The sequence below is a fragment of the Amphiura filiformis genome, chromosome 7 (assembly GCF_039555335.1).
Source record: "Amphiura filiformis chromosome 7, Afil_fr2py, whole genome shotgun sequence".
Taxonomy (NCBI): domain Eukaryota; kingdom Metazoa; phylum Echinodermata; class Ophiuroidea; order Amphilepidida; family Amphiuridae; genus Amphiura; species Amphiura filiformis.
In genome coordinates this window covers 45,036,807-45,053,533 of record NC_092634.1, presented here as the reverse complement: position 1 = coordinate 45,053,533, position 16,727 = coordinate 45,036,807, and the positions used below count along the sequence as shown (strand labels likewise).

At 37.5% G+C, this 16,727-nt stretch overlaps 1 protein-coding gene and 1 non-coding gene across 2 annotated transcripts in view; one reads left to right on the top strand and one right to left on the bottom strand.

Moving 5' to 3' along the window:
* Positions 1-1,288: 1,288 nt before the first annotated feature.
* On the bottom strand, positions 1,289-1,360 carry Trnap-ugg (transfer RNA proline (anticodon UGG)). The gene has a single exon. It is a non-coding gene; the product is annotated as a tRNA-Pro (tRNA).
* Positions 1,361-1,878: 518 nt separating this feature from the next.
* LOC140157220 (neuralized-like protein 4) overlaps positions 1,879-16,727 on the top strand; it is a 66,440-nt gene continuing 51,591 nt past the window's right edge. Inside the window, 2 exon segments of the mRNA XM_072180337.1 lie at positions 1,879-2,055; positions 8,344-8,693. Coding sequence (XP_072036438.1) covers positions 1,879-2,055; positions 8,344-8,693 — 527 coding nt within the window.

Below are 16,727 nucleotides of genomic sequence, written 5' to 3'. Positions count from 1 at the left end.
TATATTGATTCAGATAATGAAAATCAATTTTTTTTGGCTGCTTTGACCAACAATACCTCGTATACCCATAAAGTCGTATACAGACTCCGAGTATTACACATACAATATTGTATGTAACATAATACGTTATTTAATCTGTTGCCATTCTATTTCCAGTAATCTGTTGCCATTCTATTTCCAGTAATGTTTAAGTTCTAACGAATGTTTGATGACGAAAAATCGATAATATGTTACATATAATATCTAGCAGAAATATATTATCGATTTTACGTCATCAAACATTCGTTAGAACTTAAACATTACTGGAAATAGAATGGCAATAGATTATATAACGTACATATTGTACATACAATATTTTACGTACAATAAAAAGTCTGTATACTGCTTAAAAGCATGCTGGCCATTCATAATACATGTACCACCCTACTGATCGATATGGGTCATTGATGATGAATCCATTTAAGGTTGGTTCAGACTTCCACCGCACTGCAATGCGGTGAGTTGCGATGCCCGAATTTCAGTCTCTTCCCAAACTACAGCATTCTGATATCGCATAAAATTCATTTTAACAGGATATGCAGTGCGTTGCGATGATGAGTTGTGGCAGAATATGATTGATATATCGGTAACGCATCACAGATGCAGTGCAGTATGAACGAACCTTTAGATTGTTTGGGTGATGGGACCTCATGTATTTAAAAGGTAGATTGTTTTTGGCAGGTTGAGAGGGGGAGGGGGCCCGGGGTGGGGTGGGGCTTGTGGGGGTCACTCCCATTGTGGCCTGTACACCATCCGCCATAATCAACTTTTGAAAAGCACCCTAAACAAGGATTAGTTTTCACACCCTAAACAGGGATTTTATTCCTTGCATCAAATTTCATACCCTAAATTCCGGGCCTAAATTTAATTTCCGCGTATTAGCAATTGCAATTTTGCTACCCTTTTTCCAATATTTCATGTTTTTGACACCCTAAACGGCGCGCGCGTATCGTGCCTACCCACGAAAAACTACCCTTTTTACGCGTTTTTATTATCGCGGATGGTGTACAGGCCAGAATGAATGGGAGTGACACCCCCGGGGGAGGGGGCAAAGATTGTTTTTATTTTGGCAGGCTGAGAGGGGGAGGGGCAAGCAATTTTTGGTAGGATGAAAGGGCAAGCAGAAATTACATTCATTTTATAAAGAAAAAAAAATCGACCAGTATGATACAGTGACACTATGATAAATCAAGGAATTTTGAAATTTTGGTTCAATAAATTTGTGGAGGAAGAAGAAAAAAAAATCATCGGGCTCGTCCGGGAATTGAACCCGGGACCTCTCGCACCCAAAGCGAGAATCATGCCCCTAGACCAACGAGCCGCTGATGGGAAATGGAGGGAAAATTACCAATTTATTCAATAAACTTTTTCTGTTCTGATTTTCGTTGTTTTTGCATTGCAACGTTACATTCGTTCTTTGTAATTAATTTTCAATATATATTATCGCATGTATGAAAACTACAGATATCATGCGAAGTATGAGGCGAGGACTTTCAGAACTATTATAATTTATTTTTAGTCTCTCTACAGTCATTTATTCCGAACGTCCAATTGTACACGAAAATAAGGTCTGTAAAAAGACTAGCAAAATAATATACCGTCTACTTCATGTAAATATTGTTAAAAATTGCATATTCAGTATTTTAGTATTTTCCATTTTATGATAAAACATGTACATTTAAGATAATTTATAGCAATATTTATATTTATTAAGCTAGTTCGTTGTTAAAATACATATTTTTGGTTCACTTAGATAGGTAATTTCTTTTCTCTCCACATGGCTCAAAGTTGACTCATTAAATTTCCATGATTACTCCGGTCGTTTCGTGATGGCAAAAAATGGCGACTAATCGTCGGAAATGTTTTCATCGGCGACATGGATCTTTGATAACTCTTGCAAACAACGGGAGAACTGCTAGCCGAAGCGAACCGAGCCAAGAATTCAATAATGGGCTTGTTATCAGCAAGAGGCCATTAAAAGAAAACGAAATATTTGAAGTCAGAATTGACAAGAAGGTACGTATGGTTGGGTGTGGAACATGGTCTATTTTTTTGGCCTAGCTGAAATTCCGATATCCCTTTGATCATGCCTTTATTGCTAGCTTTATGATCAGTATCCTGATCATTGTCAGGCATTCCCGGGAGGCATTCATCAATCATGCATGCATTGCATGTCATGATGATGATGATCATGAATGAATGAATGAATGAATGATCATGTTCGTTGTTAAAGCATGTAAAAAGGTAAAATATTTAATTCTCGAACATGAAAGCTAAAGTCTTAGTCAGATTCCCTTTTACAAATTAAGCGTACTGCTAGCCGTCCAGCGCGTATTATTTGCACATGGTCCAATGCACACGCTTGACGTCGCGCGCGTATACGCGATGGTTAAGCTGTCAAATGAAATCTGAATAAGACTTTATACCCTGTGTCTGACCCTGTGTGGGCAAGTCATACTTCAGTATGACTTGCCCTGAACGTCCACATATATTCGTAAGAGACAGACACATTGCATGAGAGCCTGCCAATTTAAGCTTCCTATAATAGCAATTGCATTAAACATACGCGTATACGATAACGAAGTCACAAACTTACAAACTTCAAGTTCAATATGCACTTCAAATACAGCAGACCAGCTGTTAATCTATACGTCGAACAACCGAATACAAGCACAACGTACGGACCAATATATTTTTGTAAACATTTTAGGCCTATAACAAAATGTATATTTCGTACAAATTGTACAACTAAAGTTTCTACCCTATGACCTATAAAAGTTACCTGTTATCAAAGTGTCCGCAAAAAACTGGTCATCGTAAGTATCTTTGATGCGGAAAACTAAGGATATTCACGCAGGGACAGGCCAAAAACCTTACCTCGATCGTAAAATCCAGCCGATGCATGTCATAAATAATTCATTATTCCATTGTGTAAATGACAGTGATTGTGTCCATGTATTGTTATTGCACCTAAATTTATACTCGATCGCTGGATCACCACGCCACGTGAATTCGCCTCTCGAAAACCTCTACGAGGTTGTTGCATCGAGTACACTGACTGGCTTAGCAATTATCAAAGTAGTTTTGTAAACCAATCAGGTTAGACGTACTTTACTGGCGAGTCACATTAATTAATACCGTAAAAGGCCGTCGCGTTCATTGATTGGCTTACGATTTCAAAGAATGGCTTTTGCAACCAATCACAATACGGGTTATATGACGCCCGTCGGAAATTTTGCATACGTCCACGATGACGTCATGCCCCAGCGCCACGAGGCTGGCTTTTCTGCGAGTGGTATAAAGTCAGTTTCACACAGTCTGTGATTTAATGGAGCACATCCACAGCGCATTTGACAGATAAAAATGAAATGGGCAATTCTGAGCAACGGGATTCCATAAAATGGACGATTATGTAAGTTATTCTACAGGATCGGTAATAATTAACAGCTGGTCTGCTGTATTTGAAGTGCATATTGAAGTTTGTAAGTTTGTGACTTCGTATGTTTATGCAATTGATATTATAGGAAGCTTAAATTGGCAGGCTCTCATGCAATGTATCCGTCTCTTCCGAACATTATATGGACGTTCAGGGCAAGTCATACTGAAGTATGACTTGCCCACACAGGGTATACTGTTAATCATTACCGATCAGTGTTGTAGTCAAGACCTCTATGTCCGAGACCGAGACCAAGACCTGCCCGTCCGAGATCGAGACCGAGACCAAACCTTCCGAGACCAAGACCACCCCTTCCGAGACCGAGACCTCTAAGTTCCGAGACCAAGACCGAGACCTTGGTTTAATACCGGGGATATTCAAGTTTGGTTTGGGTACCCCGCTGAGAATTTGAAAGGGAACCCATCATTGTACCAAGTGTTCAAGAAATTTGGACCCGCAGTTTAACACTTTTTGTCTTAATTTTTACAATATTTCCCCCAAATTTTGGGAAAATTTCAAAAATGTTGGCTATAGTGGAAGCAAAATTAGGCTAGCGTGTGAAGGTCCATGGTGAGAAGCACCAATGCGCGAAGCGCGCAAAATTAAGCAATTTTACCATATTTGGGCCCAAAACGCAGTGTTTTTCGTGCTGAAAAGAAGATGCACACTGCACAGGGCAACTATTTTTCATCTATTATGCTTTGTGGAGAATGTTCCCCTTGCAAAAGTTAAGTGGGATCCTCGCTTCCACCACTGGCCTGCCCACCTATTTTTAATCATGAACTGAAATTGGAAGCTCACATCCGAACATGCTCACTTATGATTCATTTATAACTTTTTATAACTTTATAAAATGATTTCTGTATCTTTATTATTAACAATTTCTTCAACATTCATTTAAATTTTATGGTAAGGAATAAATAATGAACAACAACAGAAAATCATATCTTTTTCTTCAGGTCTCGACAGGTCTCGAACAAAAAAACGTTCAAGACCGAGACTTTTGAGGTCCGAGACCGAGACTTTTGAGTTCCGAGACCGAGACCTTGACATCCGAGACCGAGACACTGCAAAACCAGGTCTCGAGATGGTCTCGAGACCGAGACCTGGTCTCGAGACCTACAACACTGTTACCGATCCTTCAGAACGTTTTACTCTTGCAGCTGTTTGATGTAAAATGCGACTTCGCTATCTCCATTTTCCCTATCGAAACGTCAGGCGTTGTTTACAATTTTACCGGAAATGTGGGAAAATCGCCAGGCCTTCTTCTGGAAATGCGCAAGCCGCAAGGCATTGTGGGAAATTGTCAGAGCTGTGCACGTTGTGTAGCCTAAGTAGTTTGGCCTCGATCTCGAAACAATAAACATGGCGGAATAAAATGACCGTGCGTAAGCAGTAAAGGGACTGGTGGATCAAACCTATGTAACTCATCGGTCTGACAAGGTCAGGTCATTACGCATCATCAGAGTTGGTAGATACGTCATAAATATATTGGCGATGTCCAGTATTTAAGGGCACTTTACGTTTGCTTGTGATAGGGTAGATTCGATAGCTGTACAAATTGTACAAAATATCAATTTGATAATGACCTCAAATTGTTTACAAAAATATATTTGTCCATACGTTGTCATTGTATCCAGTTGTTCAACACATACATGAAAGCCAACGTACATACATGACGTACGCACAGCCTCAGGTGAACAGGTGACAGTGAATATTTGGAATTGCGTCGAGCGTGCACATATTTGTCTATGCACATGTGCAAAAGGCACACGCCTTACCATTGACATTGATTGTTACGCCCAGGCCATGTTCATGATGCCACAAAATGGCCAGTTACGCTTACGGCGCAAGCCAGGACATGCAGGGGCTTCGCTTGAGCTCTGCGCGCATAGAAAGTTTTTTTGAAGCCGCCGCCGGCATGGCCTGTGGAAAATAAAATGGTGTTCAGAGCAGAGATGCGCATACTTTACTTGTGAATTGCATAAGGACGCACGAAGTGTCGTGCTAACTGGGATTTCCCTAGATCAAACCCATTGTGCAAGATTTCCTGACGCGTGATGTTGCATAAAATTTACAAATATTGCAGAATTTACTTCAATTAGGCCATGCATGGGAATGAAGGCTTTAGATTTGCATCCACCGCCCGCATACTCCAAATCCTGCCGCATGAAATGCCCATTATTTTCAGAATTTTTCATTATTGGCATAAAAACATAACTTTGATAAAAATTCTGATGCCAGTAGAAATCGACTCCAAACGCATTTTTGTCGTCTCCAAATCACAGCTAGGGTAAACACATCCGGTTCACGGATCCATTCTAGTATGTACTAGTGCCGTCGTCGACATGTCTTATGTCGACATCGGCACGTATCCCAACATGTCATTTGAAAAATGTCCGGACACAAATCTAAAGCCAAAATTTTGGGGCTTTTATTAATTTTAAAAATATAAAATCTGAATGGAATTAGCATTTGCAAATTAGCTCATTAATTATGCAAATATGCAAATTAGAGGGTGGCTACACTATATTTGGTCATGTTTTTTGCTTGGCTTACAAGCCAAGCAATATTATCATTCGTTTGCGACCTCGACCTTTGACCTGAAGTAGGACACTAGTCTTGTTAACATGCATTTGCTTCATCCTCAGTAAATCAATGTTGTAGGAGAATGCTTAAAATTTAAGTTGTGGGTTTGCAGGAGTCTAAAGAGTAGCCTCACTCCCCAATGACTTTTCATTTAGCTATATATTCAGCAGTGAACTCTTTGACTTGACCATGTTAACCCAGGGATGAAATAGCAACCTCCCAGGTAACCTTGTTTCCCTCATAAAGCAGTGCTCAGTTGTGATTGTTTTTTGACCTGGAGGATGATGAGTTTTAATGACTTTTGACAGGTGTATCATACATGGAACTTGCTTCGTTTCCAAGATAAATTTAACCAAATTCTAATAATTATTATATTGTCCTTGGACATGGAACAATTGACCAAGAACAATTTTGGTGGTAATGAACTTTCGCATCACAGTATACATGGTATAGAGTGTAATACCACAGTCTATTCATGTGTTTTACTTCCATGGTCTATGTTACTGCAAAATTCTTGATTAATATGTGGTGTTTGTCAGTCATGTTTGACGTTTGGGAGAATGGATAGCTACTGTTTTATAGGTAGGTGGGTATTTAGGTTACTGCGTTGGTAGTAGATTGTATACATGTAGGTATAGGTTTAACGGGTATTTCATAGCACAGACCATCTAGACTTTATGGTATGTTTATAGGTAGGTATATATGGCCTATAGGTAGGAAGGTAACAATGCATCTAGGTCAGGTACTAGTAGATGGTAGTTGCTGTTGGAGCAGCGGTGTAAATTAAGGGCCAGTGCTGACTTGGACTGATTGGATCAGACCATCGTTTCATATAACCGAGTATAGGCCTACTGCAATATGAGTTCCTGTAGAGTAGTATGTTATTTGTATTTATTTTTTGATATATTTCATTCAGTTTGGGTATTCCAAGGCCAAGCTCTCCCTTTTAAAGGGATTTTTATTTATACTGGGTACCAATTGCGTGACATATGCATTTTTCAAGCTAATAAAAGTGTATACATATTCTGAGAGCATATACTCAGATGATTTCAGAAATGATATGTACAACGAGAGTCATTATACAGGGTGACTCATAATAATACAAGGTGTAACAAACAAAATTAGGTCAAAAATATTAATTCAGTTATGGGGGTCACACCTGAACACACATTGATAATGTAAAGTTTTGACACATGTTTGATCTAACTTAATTGCCCACCCAGCCATCTGGAACTTTTACTGGTCAAGTACTTCGATTATGTAGATACAGGGTGGTCAAAAATCTATCAATATTTATATGAATTTCTTCAAAACACCCCTTATTTGGCACTGGAAATGCAAATTTTCATGATTGAGGTGTGTAACTAGATGTAAAATAATCTCAACAATCCAATTTTGAAAGGTAAAAGAAAATTTGACAAAGCGTTTGAATCATAAAAAATGACTTTTCGGATCAAATTTGAGCGTGAGGGCGCTCTTTCAGATTTGTCGCAAACTTCCTACGTGTTAATAAATATTAGTTTACCAAAGTAACAAGGATCACAACCAAGGTCTGCTTACAAAATTTGAGGCTTTTATCATGTTTCGTTCAACCATAGCACCCATTTCAATATTCCCTACATGAAATCCCTATTTAAATACACAGAGGTCAATGAACTTTATTCATGTAGCAACAAGTAATTTGTAATTTTCAATTGTCCAATTAACAAATTCTGAGGCAGTGAATGCTAAAAGTGGTATCACTTGGCTGATATCAAGTACAGAAACCCATCAATAATGTTTATTGAGACAATTGTACTAAATCACCATTGTACAGCATTGTCCTGCTCTGCCTCCTGCTCCGCCACCTCAACCACCCCTGCCTAATTCCACTTAACGAGCTTTACTTGTCAAAGTGAATTGTTTTAGTTTTCTCTTCTGATTCTTTTAGCCTACTAAATTGCTTACAAAATAAGACCAAAACCAGGTCTCTGTGATGTAGCACTAGAAAAATATCACCATCTAAAGTGAGAAATTTTGTCTTGCATGTCACAAAACCACCGTATTTGGGGTCCCAACTTAAAAAACATGACCATTTACATTAGAACATATTAGAAACACTTTGACCAAGTTTCAGGGCAAAAGTATGCAAAATAAAAGTAACCTGATCATTTAAATGCATTGATTTTTAGCAAAATATTGGCAAAAATTACATGAGCCTTTCCAGTCCTTTTGGCTCATTAAAACTATAATATTGATTTATATTGACAAAAACTACAATTTGTTTGTTTATTCATCAGATTGTCACCTGGAGTGGATCCATAGAAGTAGGAGTGACCTCGCTCGACCCCAGCAACCTTGAATTCCCAGCCAGCGCCACCCAACTCTGTGACGGATCCTGGGTGTTGTCGGGCTCCACAGTACTACACAACGGGGAGGCAATAGTGGATGAATATAACTGTGACTTGGACTTGTGCAATATTGGTGATAGAGTTGGGGTTCAGCGAAATAGTGAAGGGGAGTTACATATTTATTTGAACGGTGAGGATCGAGGCGTGGCTGCAACAGGTGTTCCTAGTAAACTCTATGCTGTGATTGATCTGTATGGGAAGTGTACGGAAGTTACCATTGTCAACTCGGATACAAGTAAGTATACATACATGGTTTGAAGGGAAATAGGGGAAACTATTTTTCCCGAGGTACTGACTAGAACAAGGTACATGGAAGAGTACTTAGCCAAATTAATTCTATCTTACTCTTGAACATGGTCACTGCATGTACCTTTTAAGCACCCGTCTCAATTTTTCTTGAAACCTTCTTTGTCAACAAAATGGAAGTCTTCCGATTGCTCCATGAGCCATTCTTCAGTGAAGGCTCACCAGCATCAGACATGCCAACTAGTACGGTTTCACCGTATTTTGTACGGTAAAACGTGAAAAATACGGTAGTACGGTCACCCCCAAAAATTGAATTCCAGAAGTTTGACCAAAATAATAAAATGTTGTGTCTTAAAAAGATAAACAGCTGCAAGATTAGACTACTGACTGAATTACTGGTATCATTTGACCACTTTCTTGGTCTGTAGAAAAGTGGTTGCCAACATCGTTTTTCTCTCGACTTTCGATGATGCATGCACATTAAAAAATTATAATTTAATACTACATGTAATAGGCCTACAAGATGCTTTCCGAAATAATTTTCTTCTGACTTGCAGATTTTTCATCCACATTAATATTTTTTATTAACCACCTAATGCTATGTCTTCTGAAGGTATTTAGTTAACTATTTAACTCTTTTGGTGCAAAAGAATAAGCATACAAAAAGGTTTCCGACCTCCTTTTACTTCCGACTTTCGCATCATGCATGCACATTAAAGAAATATTTAATAGGCCTACAAGATGGTTTCCGAAATAATGGAAATAATTTTCTTCTGACTTGCAGATTTTTCATGCACATTCATATTTTTTATTAACCACCTAATGCTATGTCTTCTGAAGGTATTTAGTTAACTATTTAGCTCTATTGCTGCAAAAGAATAAGCCTACAAGAAGGTTTCCGACCTCCTTTTACTTCCGACTTTCGCACGATGCATGCACATTAAAGAAATATTTATAGGCCTACAAGATGGTTTCGAAATAACTTTCTCCTGACTTATGCGGATTTTTCATGCACATTAATATTTTTTATTAAGCATCTTCATCTAACTGCTGCACATGCCATGTCTTCTGGAGGTATTTAGTTAAAACTATTTAGGTCTGCAAAAGAATAAGCCTGCCCGATGCTTTCCTACTTTGTTTTCTCAATGGTGCACACAGTGGCACATTAATATTTTTAATATTTTTCTTTAACCGTGCATAGACCACTGCTATACCCAGTACAATCTTCTAATTGACATTGGCATTAAACTGTTTAATATGTTTTTGGAAAACATGAACAAAACCCGATGTTAGGCCTACAGACTGATACTATAATGATGATGATGATGATGATGATGATGATCAATGATTTTCTGAACTTGAAAGTTTTAACAAAGCATGCTTCTAACAAAATTAGAAGTACACAAAACCCAATGTTTCCAGAAATATATCAATTTGGTTGGTCTACATACTTTATCCAATTTCGTGAGGTCAAAGGTCACATACAAGGTCAAAGGTCGACTGAGGTCACCAAATCTTTTAATAATTAATTTTTAACTGTGCATCACATATCCGAAAATCAGCTTGATCAGTCATGTAATTAAAGGTGAACCTCATTGAAAATAAAGTTATATATCAATGGAAAGCTTATGATGTCAGGATATTAAAAATAATTTTTTCCGATTTTTTTGATGGCCAATAAAGCTGAAAAATTAAAAAAATTATTGAATTTTTGGTCTTTTTTAAGGCGCCCAAAAAGCACCCAAATCAATCGTCTATGACCTTGGGAATGCTTGTGACGTAAGCTCAGGGTTCGCAGTCATGTGATCTTTTTCGGAAACGTGTAAACAAGATTTGCTTCCTGTACTTTGCAAGCTGCCCGGCAAGTCTGATTTTCACAATAAAGCTTGAAATTAGAGGAATCTTCAAGTTGCTGGTTCCTTCTATATATATTAGAAATAATAGAATTATTGTCAACACATAACTTTTCCGTAAATTTTTGACAAAATTAGTCATAACTGGCTGGGTATAACTGGGTAATTGAGTTTGAATTTCGCGCTGGGATCAATCCCATGCGCAAATGCTTGCTGCTACCGATGTCATGGACTGAATAAACATGATCGAATAACAAATTAAATACTTGTTTGTGACATTCCCTATATATTCTTGATTCATTGTAAAATGTCTGATTAAAAAAATATCGTCTTGCAGTAATCCAAAAATTAATAAAAAACCGCCGATTTCATCAAATCCAGCCCATATAAAGGTTTTCATATTTAGCGTATTGCGGTAATACATTCTTTCCACACAATCGCGATTGAAAGAAACAGATACTCGGGCAGATACTTTATTATAAAATAAATACAATTTAGGATTAGTAGACCGTTATTTGATGGAATTCTGAAATCTGAATAAAATTAAAATATTGTCACTTGTGTCATGATTCTTTAATGATAGTACAATCAGTGTACGGAACTGAAAAAGTGAAACATTCATGTTTTATGGATTACCGAACACGATGCGTAAATTGCTGCTGAAGTGCAGGGACGGATATGCATAAACACAGCGACTCGCTTCGGGGCTTCGTCCTCTGTGTTTCATGGGGTGTTTCAGCAAATTTGATCAATCGTTCCCTTATATTTCAACAGGAATAAATTTTGCTGATGAAGTAGCAATAAGTTGGAAATATCAGAATGTAAATATCAAATTGGTCATTTTGTCTGCAAGTACAGTACAGTCGCGGATACTGAACACTCGGGCGTAGTGAGACTCAGTCAGTCACTGAGCTCATCCCGTATGTATGTATCTGAGTTCGCCTATCATACATGACCGGTTGTAAAGCTAAGAAATAATTAAAAAATCCTGTACATGTACCTTATTCTATTCCTTCATTTTCTCATTGTGATAAGTTCATCTCAACTTGGTGTGACGATCTGAACTGGTAGCACTAGCAGTTATTTTTTTGTAATCTGTTTTCATTCCGGTTCTTCGGCGAATCTTCGCTCTTCGTGCTTTACTGTAATATTCCCTATGCATATCGTGAATGGCTTGGCCTATCCCAAATCACCCCGGCCAGCACTTTTCCCATTTTTAAATCCACACACTTTATTCAGGAACTTCATTCTTAATTTGATCATGATATTTCCTTCATATTATTCTTATTTTATTGAAGATATTTTTCATGTAAAGTAAGTTGACAATGACTGAATTGCGTGCATTGGCCCGATGCATGCCACAGTAATACACGGACATTGTGTTTACAATCAAACCCGAAGTAACTGTGTGTCCCTGGGCTGGCGTCATCAACGAAAAGCGCCCAATTTGAACGATTTCGTTTTTGTAATTTAGGGGGTGCCAAAATCCAATCTTTGCATGGAGATTATGTCTAGCCTGGCACGCTATGCAAATAAAAATATTCTTTTCTGCTTCCTGACATCATAAGCTTTCCATTGATATATAACTTTATTTTCAATGAGGTTCACCTTTAAGGAAATATAACGACTTTAAGATGGCCGCTTTCCATGTAAAGTATAGCAAAGTAGCACTTTCAGTGAGTGATAATTCGTAAAGGAAGCATCTTTCTGTGTTGATTTATTACTTTGATGGAATGGTTCTTTGGTATTGCCAAATTTGATTGCAAATTTGTGCTCCCTCGCAATTATGTGTTCTACTTTTGGGGTTTCTGGGGTTGGCAGGTATGCAAAAGGTACATATTTAAAAAATACGGTTTTAGGGACAGGGTGCAAAATACGGATTTTTGTTCTTCTGAGTACGGAAATCTGGATTTCAAAGTTGGCATGTCTGCAGCATTGATCACCAGGAAACCTGATATGGCCAATTCCACCGTTACGGACGTTACAGATACATGCAACTTGCAACTTTTAAGTGAATAGCACACGTACATGTTTGCTGTTAGGATAACACTTTATTTCTTAGTATGCTACTAGTTCACTAATGTTCAATATAATGAAGCAATTTTGTTTTGGCTTTCTTAGTTAATTAGCTACAGAAATTAGAAACGAGCGTTACGGACGTTACGCAAAAGTGCCTGCCTTAAATATCCACTCAGTTCTGTGTTTTATTTTTTTCTGTATTGAGCAAGCCCTGACTCCATTCTATGTAAACATGAAAAGCAAGTTTGAAATTAATACTCCTGTATCGCCCTACACTGTTAATTTAGTGTTACGGACGTTACATTTTATCTCAAATGTAACGTCCATAACATTTTTCATATTGAAAAAAAACTATCAAGGTGCTTCCTCAGATTTTTTTCTTTACTATCTTGAAGTAGGTCTGACATCAATCTACATGTATGGAGGCATGATTAGCAAGTTTGAAATAAATGCTCCTGTTTTTAGCAATATTGTTCCAAAATTTTGTTACGGACGTTACAAAGGCACTTTTGGCATGGAATTGGCCATATGAGGTAGGACTTAAGGGTACTTGCCCATGAATTTCATTCAGGGGCGCGTTTGGAAAACGGCACAGCGTATTAGTAAAAAGAATAAAAAATACTAAAATTTACACCAGGGTTCGAACCACTGCCGATACACTATGCTGAACAGTGAACGATGCCACTGTGCCACGGCGGTACCTGTGATTAATGTCTGACGATTTTCAAAGATATACATATCAACACGTTTCTAGTGTATTAAAAGCAGATTTTGGTAGTAATACAGTCATAGTAAGACATTGGACTCTACTTGTTTTTTTGTTTTTCATTTAATATAAATTAATTTTGATGAATTGAACTGGTATGACTCTTAGGACTCGTAATAAACAACGATTAATTTTCTAATAAATATAATAAAAACGCTGGGTCATTCAAGACGTCCTTGTAATTTATGTCAAAACAAGGGGAGCGACAACACACCTCTACGTGTATAAGCCTACTTATGCGATCGATACTGTCTCAATGATCCAGACAATAGCATTTGAATATACCGCCCTTATGTATGCATCTGCTTGACATGCCTGGTACCATAATAGCTTCCAATAGCCTACCCCACCGTAAATGGCTCTCTTCATTTCCTCGCTGTCCCAATATATACGTGCCACATACGTAATTTCGAGGAATATTTTGTTCAAAAATGATAGGAAGGGACTGTTTTAAGCCAAAATATTGGCTGTCACCAGATGCGCAATGGTACCGGGAAGTGTTGCAGAAAGGTAAGCGTACTCAGTATTAATTCAATATATCACATTTTAATGAATTCGGATGCGAAATCCGAAAAGGGATTGACAGGTCAAAATTCTCACACTAGAAATATTGTGAAATAAAATCAAATCAAATTTAGGCTCCGCAAACAACATCCAATTATTCCCATTGGGGTTTGCTACATGTGTATATAATAAATTATGATTTGGGGCTAATTTGAGAAGAGTTATGGCCTCGAATATCAAAATACACCGAGTGACGTTTTTTGATCATAAACCTCGTCAATTCAAGACTCTGTAAAAACAAATCAAGAATTTTCTGGGACAATTGCAACTAAAGTATATGAAAGTTATTATCTAAGCTACCAGATGCATCATTACTTTCCTGACTATGATATTTAGTTGTGGGAAAAGATTACTTTATATTTGTGCGGGATTATTTCCCGCCAAAAATTTCAACCAAAAAGAGCATGTAGCCTTAAAAGTTTAAAATATGTTTTGCTAACTAGAGGCCATGCCTAGACCACAATATGGTTGCTTTTTTATCCGACCCCTCTGTCGTGAATGGCAGCTTGACAATCCGAGAATAGTATACAGGACACAATCCGAGAACAGTTCCATTCCTACCACCAATCTTTTTTACTTAATGGCTTACCTCAATTTTGCTATTAAGATTGTATGATATGTCTGTTATTGTACTTTCATTTGGGAAATGATCTGTCATGATGACTCTCCCTGAATCTCAGAAAACAGTGATGAAGACCTTGACCTATGGTGATCGAGTGATGATCTTCTTAGGGGTGGGAGATCCAAGTCCTTCCACTAGACTGAATGGCCTCATGATTCCAGTGATTAATGTATGTCTTGTCACCTTTAGCCAAATATAGATGAAACTTACATCGGTCCTCATACTATACATGTAGGTGTATAGGAGGTGTGAACCTGATTAAGTCAGCTGGTATCAATTTTTTGCATGAAGATTCTTGGACCCCCATCTAGAAGACACCCTGTACATGTAATACCCAAATGTTAATGGATTTAATTTCAAACACTTTCATTAGAGTTGTTAAATTTTGTGGCTATCTCATCTTTCTTGTTTGGTTCTTTATTCATTATCAATGCCACTATACCAGCACGTACCGGTATATCATTAGTGGTGACGTCAGCAAGTTGGACCTTGGATGATCTTCAAGGACGCTCATTCCATCCTCGAGCTCGAAGGACAATTTAGTTGCTGTGGAATATCAAGGACATCATTACCATTTATAGCAACTGTACATTGTAAAATTTCGTTTGACTTTTAACCTCTGTCGGGTGCAAATTCCATGATGACCCTGTGTTCATTTCTGGTGGAACCTGTAAATTCATGGAGGCGGGCTTCCTCTGCAGGGTGTCCTACCCATATACAGTGATGCAAAAATCAAATATTTTGGCAGTAACGTTTTGAAGGAACAGGTTTTCAAATGAGACCAAATTCATTACAAACTTTTTGACCGCCCCTCGTACTTCCCTGAAAATACTATAAATTTCTTTTAATACACCAATTCAAAACATTTAAGCACTGTTCATAATGGTTGTAAACAATAAAATTTATCACAAGCTAGTACTAGTTTTTGATTACAGCACAACAATCCAGCTGGTAGCGAGATAAATCCACATGTCTATTTTGAAAATGCACTTTTGCCATTGAAAAACATTAATCTTGCTTCATTGGAGTTTGAAAATGATTCCAAATTAGATGTTTTGCTTCTCTCTACATTGTACATTTTGTAGTCAGAAGTAAATTGGATGTTTTGCTTCTCACTATAAAAGGTAGATGAATACATTTTTACTATAAAATGTTGGCAATAGGATAACAACAAATACATGGTCATGTATGTCATCAAGATTCCATTTATATCTTTCTCATCATGAAGTGATTTAAGGAAAGTGGGACACCGATTGAGAACAAGAGTCTAGCATAGCTCTAAACAGTGATTTGATGAGGTAAAGGGTGTGTTGCCAAGTTTTCAGTGCCAAGTGTTGCCAAGTTTTTCAGTGCCAGGCTGCAACATGGGAAATGTGATAAGACAAAAAAATGTTTTTGCTGTCCTTGTCTGACCGACCATCCTACCTGTAAACGTTCTTACCAAAAAACTTTTTTTTTTGAATTAAACTTTTTTTACTATTTTCATCAAAAATTCTGTTGCCTACATGTAGTTGTAAGGGTGGGCATCACAAGGGTTTTCCATGTCGCGATATCAGAGCAAAATTTATCGCAATATTGATCATATCGGGATAAATTTTAACACTTTATTAAGTATTCGCAAGTGTTCCAAAGTGTAGCACATTTTGTGATGCGACACCAAGAAACTCAAACGCAGTCCGTGTTCAGGAATTAGGTACATTGCAAGTGCTTCATAAAGGTAAAGTCATGAAATCTGACTACAAATTTGGAATATTATTGCCAAATTGGCAACTTTATGAACCACCAGTTCCCAACAATCTTGAACAATAACTTAATCAAAACTTTTTTAAGCAGCAGGTACAAAGAGGGACAAAAAAGACCAAGATGATGGACAAAGACATTGTTCATTCTCGCTCACTTACAAAACATACAACATGGCAAAAGACAAACAAGAAAAACAACTCATTTACTCACATACTCAAACACATAATATAAAGTTACTTGGAAAAAACAAAAACAAATCAAAACAAACAAAAAAATCTTCATGCTGTTTTCCCCATGTTCACCTGTAAATGATTGTAAACATTAAAAAAATAAGCCCAGGTGGTTCTTCAACAAAATTTGTACAGGGATATGCCACAAAGACTTCCATGTACTGACTTTCTCAAACCTGCTTGTTTTGCAACCCATCAGTATACCAATTTTTCACAAAAAGCACCCAAAT